This window comes from Apteryx mantelli, chromosome 18 (genome assembly GCF_036417845.1).
Source record: "Apteryx mantelli isolate bAptMan1 chromosome 18, bAptMan1.hap1, whole genome shotgun sequence".
NCBI lineage: Eukaryota > Metazoa > Chordata > Aves > Apterygiformes > Apterygidae > Apteryx > Apteryx mantelli.
This window is the reverse complement of record NC_089995.1, coordinates 17340385-17348884: the sequence shown is the minus strand read 5'-3', so window position 1 is coordinate 17348884 and position 8500 is coordinate 17340385. Positions and strand designations below refer to the sequence as shown.

The 8500-nt window shown below is 61.8% G+C and overlaps 1 protein-coding gene across 2 annotated transcripts; it reads right to left on the bottom strand.

Moving 5' to 3' along the window:
• Positions 1–3852: 3852 nt before the first annotated feature.
• Positions 3853–7545, bottom strand: PPDPF (pancreatic progenitor cell differentiation and proliferation factor). Of its 2 annotated transcripts, none has more exons than XM_067307619.1 (5): positions 7437–7545; positions 5600–5688; positions 4743–4820; positions 4331–4427; positions 3853–4189 (listed from the first exon to the last, which is right to left on the bottom strand). In XM_067307619.1, the coding sequence occupies exons 2-5, from the start codon at positions 5652–5654 to the stop codon at positions 4075–4077; spliced, it is 345 nt and encodes a 114-aa protein (XP_067163720.1). In that variant the 5' UTR covers positions 5655–5688; positions 7437–7545; the 3' UTR covers positions 3853–4074. The 2 variants fall into 2 exon arrangements, with proteins under 2 accessions (XP_067163720.1, XP_067163721.1); XM_067307620.1 differs by lacking the exon at positions 7437–7545 and adding an exon at positions 5881–5977.
• Between the last annotated feature and the right edge of the window lie 955 nt (positions 7546–8500).

Genomic DNA, 8500 nt, shown 5'->3' with positions numbered 1-8500 from the left:
TGTTTTCTTCGACAAGCTGTCTCGGGAAGGCTGGGAGGTTTTCCACAGGTTCCTGCTGGAGTTTTTACCCTCTTTTAAAACAAAACCTCAAATATAGGGAAAGGCAAATAAGTTTTGCCAGTAGCTGCTGCTCGTGGTGGCTCCAAGGGGTCGGGGTGTTCGGTAGTTGGTTGTGGAGCCCCATGGGGACGCCAGGAGGAGCCATGGGCATGGGCAGCCCTGGAAGGTCCCCGAGCCAGGAGCCTCACCCAGGGGGTTCGCACCCCGGGGAGATCTCGTTTCAAAGGGCTGAAATGGAAGTATCTCTGTTGGGGCTCATTGCCTGGACTCCCTTTCTGCTCAGTGCAGACAGGCATATTTCTAGGGCATGCAACATCCTGGCCCGAGGCGGACATCGAAAATAGATGAGGTGATGTGGCCTGGAGGAACCTGGTTCTTGCCCAGGGGTTGTGGAGAGCCCTGGCAGCTCTTGCTGGTGGGACATGTACGTGGGCAAAGGCCGCTGAGGCACCTGCTCAGCTTGGTTTTGCCCCAGTGCTTGGGCACAGCTGCAATGGGAAACCCTCATCTGGCAAAGCATTTCGCAGCCTGGTCAAGTGCCCGACCAAGAGCGTGCTGCAGCGCCGTGCACACACGTAGGCACATCCCAGCTCTCCTCTGACGAGGAACTGGAGCCCTCAGCAGCGCCGGCAGGTGACCGACACTATGCGTGCCGAGAAGTGGCTTGGACATGACCGTTGCATGCAAGACAGGCCTGCTGCTGTAGGAAGGACAGCAAATTTAGCACCACCAGATGGTGCTAAAAATTCAGAGGGAGGCAAAGGATGTGTGCGGGGGGGGTGACGGTGCAGCGTGGGGTCACAGCACAGCGTGGGGCGACCATGCAGGGTGGCTGGCTCAGGAATACTGCAACATCTCCGCTCCCTGCCAGCATGCAGAGGCTGGCATTTTCTGGCGTTTCTCCAAATCATCACTTGCTTTTTAAAACAGCGATTTGGGGGGGGGGGGTTGATTTTTTTCCCCCCCTCTTCAAACGATTTCAGCCTGGGCAGGGCTCCAGCTTGCGAGGCTCAGAAATGCCGCAAATTCTGCCACGGACAGAAGGAGGGGACGGGACGGCGAGGAGAGTGCGTCCGCCCGAGGCGCCCTCCGGCTGGCTCAGCGCTCGTGCCCAGAGCACGTCGGGGGCCAGCAAACCTCCGGCCCCGTTTCGGGAGCTCAGCGCGGGAGCGGGGCTGCTTGGAGGCACCGGCTGCCCGCCACGACGGGCTCTGGTTCAGCATCACTGGTGGGATCCCCCCCCCCCCCCCGCTCCGATGCTTTCCGAATTGCTGCATCAAGAGCGCAGAGATTGAGCCCATTTTTGACCCAGTTGGGCAAAATAAGGCCCAAGCTGCTTGGGGGCAAAGGGAATATTCTGTATTTGCACCGCCCCAGCACCGAGGGAGACGATAGGACCGTGTGTCACCTTGTGCTCCCGGGACACCCCGGCAGCGTTTTGGGAGGCCTCCGTGCCATGTCCCAGCTGCGGGCGCTCCCCCCCATCCCAGGCACTGGGTTTGGAGGAGGAGCAGCCTGGCCGGCGGCCACGCGAGCATCTCGCCTCGCCGTGCCAGCGGATATGCAAGCTGGAAAAGGCAGCTCAGCTCCGCGGCAGCAACTCGTGCACCAGCACCAAGCACAGGGATTGCAAGCTGAAGCTAGATGTAATGAAAAAAATTGGCCCCCGCCGCGATCCCAGGCTCTTCCCGTGATCCAGCCTCCGGGCGAGCAGCACGAGGCCTTTTAGGAGACTGTTCCCGCACTGGCTCTGGCAAACACGTGCTCTCAGAGGCATTTCCACGCCCTGGTTTCAGGCTCATCTGTGCCCTGCTTGCGGATTAAACTTGGCCCGCTGACATTAGAAAACAGCGTCAGTCTCACGCAGAGTGTTTCAGCTGCATAGCTGGGGGCTATTTTTAACGCTGGCCTTTGCAAAGGGCTGGGAGGAAGCGGAGCTTCTGGAAGACAAAAAAAAAAATAATCCCGAAGCGACAAGACGCAGGAAATCGAAGCGAGGGTTGCACCGTCTGCGAGAGCTCCTCCTGCGGCGAAGGGGCGGCTCGAGCGCTGCAGCCGCGGCCGAGACCGAGCAGAAAGCACCAGCCCTTTTTGCCCAAATACGCGAGTTAACCAGCGCAGCCGGGCACCGCGGCGGCGGGAGGCAGGAGCTGCGAGCCGGGGGGGGGGAAGCTCCCCCGGAGGCAGCTGGCCGCCGCTTTCGGGCCATTTCCATGGCAGCCGCGGGCGCCTCCGCAACGCCTCCCCGGCAGGCGGGTGTCCCGCGGGGGCTCGCCGCCGCCGCGCCGGCGCTGCACGCGCACGGGGCCCAACCTCCCCGCTGCATGGTACCTTGAAAAGTAATAAAGCGGGAGACATGAGCTAATTTTTCGTGCATTCGCCTAACGTGTCACCCCCCCTGCAAGGAGCGGGAGCAGCAGGACGAGCCGGGGCCTTGGCGCTTGCCCACGAGCAGGGCAGGCCGGGGAAGGGGCCGAGTCTAAAAACGGGGCGCCCGGATCAACAGCGCTTAGCCTGCCTGTCGGCAATCGCGCAAATACAGCAACACTGACTTCAGCTTTCCGCTTCCGCGTTTTAATGTGTGTCTCCTATGCCTACAGGCCCCTAAAAAAATACCTGTGCCTGCAAAACCGGGGACTTTCTGCTAGGAATCAACAGCAGATAAAAGCCGCTGCTTCGCTCCCATCCTGCGGCACAAGGGGCCGTGACGAAGGACCTGAGCGAAAAAGCAGCACAGGGCGCCGGGAGCCTGCTGCTGGCTCCCCCCGGGCTCCGGGTTGGCATCGTCTCGGCCTCGGCCCTGTCTCGGCACGTGGGAGGATTAAGCGAAGCTGGGGAGTCCTGTTGCTGTGCTAAAACAGGGGCAAGTTTTGCAAACTGCATAGGCAGCCTTTCGCTAAAAAATGAGAGAATTTGGGCCAGAGCGGCGGTGCCAGCGCTGCCCAGGCGCCTTAGCAGCGCAGACCCACATGCAGGACACCCACATCTCGGGGCAAAGCTTGCAGAAGGCATTTTTGCTAGCAGAAAAGAGCTGCAAAGCTCAAAGTGACCCGGGAGGCATTTGCAACGCAGGCAAAAGCAGAACCACTGCCGCCCTCGGGCTGGAAAAGCAGCCTGATGGGAGCTGCATTAATGCACAACTCTGCCCTTTGCTGCCCCGGCATGATGTCATGGGTGCAAAGTCACCGCTCAGCGCTGCCGGGTGACCCCCGGCCTCCCGTCACCCGCAGGCATCTGCATCCTTAAATCTACTGGTGCCCGGGGTTTGTTTGCCTGCCGCGTGAACGGGGACCTTGCCCCTCTTGCACGCAGGGGACCGGCAGGTTCTTGTTTGCTTGGTGCTTTATCAGGTGTCACATGCTAAACCACCCCCCGGCACCGTCAGCACCCTCCGGTGACAAGGCAGCGTGGCAGAAGGGCTGCACAAACGCAGGGCAAAAGCAGCCCCACAGCTGCTCCGTGCGGCACGTCGGACCGCCGTGCTCCGGGCCAATGCCGGCACCAAGGCGCCAGGGCAGGCGCGGGAGCAGGCGCCTGCAGCATCCTGGCGCTGCAACCTCCTCTTGCTTGCAGCCACAGCACCCATGCAAAACACACCCGGGCACCGCCAGTCACGCTCGCGCCGTCCTGCTCAGACGCGTTCACCTCCCGGAGAAAATCCCTCTCAGCACAGGGCAAGCGCCGGCAGAAGGATCTGCGGCCGGAGGGTGGACGGCCAGAGCCGGGGTTTGCATCGCCCCCCGAGGAAGCGGCCTGGCCCCCACAGCGCCCGACGCAGAACAGCCCACAGCGTTTGAAAAGGCTGCTCGAGTTTATTAGTTGCCCTTGCACAAGTAAACAAACGCATTACCGAGGCTGCACGGAAAGAACGCAGCATTAAAAAACAGTAAAAAGGCTGGTGTAGGAGGGTTTGGGTTTTTTTTTTTGGTTTTTCTTGCTTTTTCTCCAAAGGCGGCGGCGGTGACCTAGAGCAGCCGCCTGCTCCACGGAGGTGGGAACGCGGCGGCGGCCTGCTCACGCCGAGGGTCCGGCGCGGGGCTGGCTGGGCTCGCTGGCGTGGCGCTTCCTCCCGGCTCCCGGCGCCGCGCCGCAGGCCGGCCCGCCGCCGGCCACCGGCACGGCTCCCAGGCTGCAAGACAGAGCGGGCGCAGGGTCGGCGGGGCTCGGCGGTCACCCGCCTCCAGCATCCAGCCGAAACCCCGCGGGAGCAGCCGCTCGGCCGGCTGCATTCCCGAGCCCCGCGGTCGGGACAGACCGGAGCCCCACTCACCGCTCCGGCGACTCCGACACCGTCGTCATGGCGGGGTGAGTCGTCTTCCCGAAGAAGAAGCTGGCCCACCAGTGACCGGGGTCCGACTTGGGGAGACCTGGGAGAGAGCGCGGGACCGGGCAGGCAGGCATCAGCTCGACCCGCGCGCCCCGGGCACCGCTCCGGTCGCGTTGGACACGTCAGGTTGGGTAAGATTTGTAATTCATTGGAAATGCAAGATGCAATAAGGCGCTTGGCACCTCCATCAGTGCTTTTGTGTAACCCCCGGGGATATTTAAACGCAGGACGTTCCTGCTATGATCTCTAGGGGAGGCAGCTCATCGCAGCCCCTTAAACCGAAGGCATCCGCGGGAGAACGGCCTCCGGAGCTCCCGCTCGGAGAAAGCGCCGCGGTGGCGGCAGTGGCACTTACCCGGCGGGTGCGGGATGACCTCCCCGGCGTAGTCCGAGCTGCCGCAGGAGCTGCTGCTCGACGTTGAACTCAGGCGCCCTGGGGGCGAGAGCGGGGCCGTCAGAGCCGCCCCCAGCCCTCGGCACCTCCCGCCGCCGCGGGACCCGACGCACGGCGTGCTGCGGCCAGCCCCGGGCACACCGCTTGCTCCCGTCACCAGCTCCAATATTTGCCTAGCTTTAACGCCAAGCCGATAAAAACACTAGGAAGGAAACACTGGCGAGATACTAGAAAAGGAAACGAGCGCAGGAAAAAACACTTCCACTCCAAGGACGTCGCTCAGCGGCCTTGCGTTTGCATGCAACCCTTGGGAAGCCACTAGCGATGCCCCAAGGCCGAGAGGATGCCGATTCCCGCACGTAATCTGCGGATCCACGCAGTTTCAGCCCGACCGCCGAAAGCCTGTTAGCAATTCCAGCTCGCGGGGAGTATTTTACTTCCTTCCGGTTTCGGAGACTCGTTAAAGCAGAAGGTCTCATTCCCCCCCCCCCCTCCACCAGAGAGGCACTAGTGGCCACCGATCCCCAGACTGGTTCTGCAGCCTCTCCGCAGCCCTCGTTCCCCCAGCGACGGTGCAGCTGCGTTTTCAGCCGTCCCCTCCCCGCACCCCCAACCTCCGCAAGGGGCCCGGGGCTGGGCGAGACCCCTGCAAAGGTGACGGGCAGCAGAGCCACCGGCCCCCGCGGGACCAAGAGCACCGGCCTGCGCCCAGCCTCCTCGGGGCAGCAGCAACACCTCCAAGGAGCCCGGCAGTGCAAACCGGCCCCGCACGGCGCCAGCTCGGCATCCCCCCCCGGTACCAAAACCATCGCTCTTACTTCGGTAGTAGTTGTGCGTCGCCATGAGCGAGCCGCTCGACGGGATTGCTGCCATGTTCCCGGGCTCGGGGCTGGCGCCGATCTAAAACCTGCAAGAGAAGGGACAGCGGTCAAGGCTGCGCCCGCTCGCTTCGGCACGGACCCGGCAAAAACCCACCGCCCCCGGGCTGCAGCAGCACAAGAAAGCTGCAAGACGGTTTGGACAGCAGCAGCCTGCTCCTCCTGCAAGAGGTCCGGTATCTGTGATCTTTGCTGCGCTGTGCACAGAGCCTAATACTTACAGGGCGGCTTGCAGTTTAAATCCACAGCCGGAGAGCTCCAGCGCAGAGCTACATGCTGAGCCAAACTAATTCCCGCAAAAACAGCCGCCGGCGCAGAGGAGGGAGACCCGGCGCGGCCGCGAGCGCCTCCTTCCCGAACCGGGCGCGGGTGTTCGGCCTCCCTGCAGGAGCGCAGTCACTTTTGCTGCATCAACAACCCGGAGTTGTGAAATCTCCGAACGACATTGCGTAAGCGTGCGGGGCCTCCGTGCGTGGCGTGACGCCCGAGCACACGTCCCCGGGCGGCAATTCCCTTGCGAGGCCCTCGATATCCGCTGGCATTTAGGGGGGCGATCAGCCCCGGACGCGGGGAAGCCGCTATGTATCGCCCCGAGCCTGCGGACGACCCGCGGCTCCGGTGCGAGCAGCCTGCAACGCTGGGGCTTGCTGCTCGCAGCTCTCCTCCGAGACCTTCCCGTACCCCGGGCTGCCGCTTTCCTAACCTCCGAGCAAGCACTGAGACATTTCAGACCCGGGGAACCGGGTTGCATGGATGCACGGTTGCAGGCAGGACCGTGCAAGCAATATTTCGGTGCTGGGCTCCTCCGAGCCCCCAGCGCTCGCGCCAGGGCTTGCTTTGGGGTTGAAATACGCAGCAAACTCGAGCGACGGGGGACAGCCTGCTGCCCGCCGGCGCCCTGGCGAGGCTCGGTGCCCTGCCGGACTCGTCTCCGGCACCCGGAAAGGCCCGGCCTGCGCCGGCAGCGTGCACCGGATCTGCACGTAGGGACTGTCCCGGTATAAAGCACCTTCAGTGCAAAACCACCGACTTTTCTCGGGTCTCACCCTACGACCCCATCCGGCCCAGAAGCAGCCAAAGCTTCTCCCCTGCTCCAGAGGGGGCTTCGCTCTCCCTACTGCTCACCCACTTTGGGGGTTTCCTGCTGCTCAGTGCCTTCCACGCACCTGTGTCCCCACCTGGACCCCCCCCGTGCCATGAGCACACCGGCAGCGCTGGCCTTAAGGCAGGTATGGAACTGAGGCACAGGCTCGTCCCCCGCTAAGGGAGCCTGCGGCGAGGCCGGTCCTAACCCCAAGGGCAGCCAAGGCCAGGCCAAACCCCCGGACCTGTTGGGCGCCCTGAGCCGCGCGAACGGCAGCAGGACAAGAGTCCCCACCTCGGGGTGCCCCGAAGGCCCGCTCGGTGCGGAGCCACCCACACGCAATCGAACCTCCACGTGGAGGGGAAGAGGCAGTGGATGCTCCTGCTCCCGGGAACGTGCACGGCGCTGCCTGCATTGCAAGGGCCAGATGTGCAGCGCCAAGCACCACGAATGGCGTCCAGCACAGCGTGCTGAGCCGAGCACCGCCAGCACCGTGTGCAGCGCCGAGCACCGTGTGCAGCACCGAGCACCCCCAAGAGTCCCCAGCACCCTGTGCAGCACCGAGCACCTCTGGCAACGCCCAGTAGTGTGAGCAGCGCCGAGCAACCCCAACAGCGCCCAGTACCGTGTGCAGCGCCGCGCACAGCCTGCAGCGCCGAGCACCCCCAAGCAGCGCCCCGGCCCCCCGCGCACCTGGGTGGGAACGAGGCGGCGGCGCTAGGGCCGCGGGGCCCTCGGCGGCGGCGGCGCCGCCCGGGGAGCGCTGGCGTGCGCGTCCGCTCCGCACGGCCCGCGACGCGATGCTCTTAGCCCCGCCCCCGCCCCACCCTTTATATCCTATCGGGCCCCGCCCACGCAGCGCGACGCAGCCAATGGGGCTCCGGGACGCGAGGCTCCGCCCCTTCCCCGGGAAGGGCGGGACGGCGGGACCCCGCCCCCTGTGCCCGCTCCCAGTCGCGCGGGGCGTGGGCGCAGCGCCGAGCACCCGCGGGGTGGCTCGCAAGGAGCGGCATTAGTGCAAAAAAAACAGCAAAAATCTCTCGCTGGGGGCATCCCCCCCCCCCCATGCACAGTTTGCTGGGGTTGCCCTCGTCCCAGCCAAAACAGGAGGAAGGAAAAGAAAAAGAAAAACATATATACATGTATATATATACACACATATATACCTATATACATACATGTATACACATAAATCTATCTATATACACACATATACAAAAAAAATTAAAACTTTAACATTTCGTATTTAAATGTTAAAATGCAGCCTAAAGATATCGCCATCCCTACAAAGTTTAAGAATTTAAATACGTGATGCTGTTTCGGTACTTTGTTAATATTTAGTGAAAATACAGTGTCAACAATAAACATGCTCTCTGATGCCCGTTTTATATAACGTGGCATTAAGAGAGAGCCAAGAAAGCCTTTCTTCTGAAACACTTGCTCTGCAGGACTGAGGAAAAAAAAAAGACAAAAAAAAAATCCCCTAACACGGTTCACTATTTGAAACTTTGTGGGAGAAAAAGATTTTAAAAATTTCAAGCAAAATATACCTAATCCAACCACATTTAAAATTAGTCAAAAATAAATAAATAAAGCTTGAAGGGATACTGGACTGCCTCGGCTGCATCAGTTTTAAGTAAGAAAGCTTTATTTGAGAAGAAAAAAGCCTGCAACAAGGCCTAGGCACCACCAGCGCTGAAGCACAGCTCCTCGACGCTTGGACACCAGTACGATACACTGTATAAATAAATAAAATA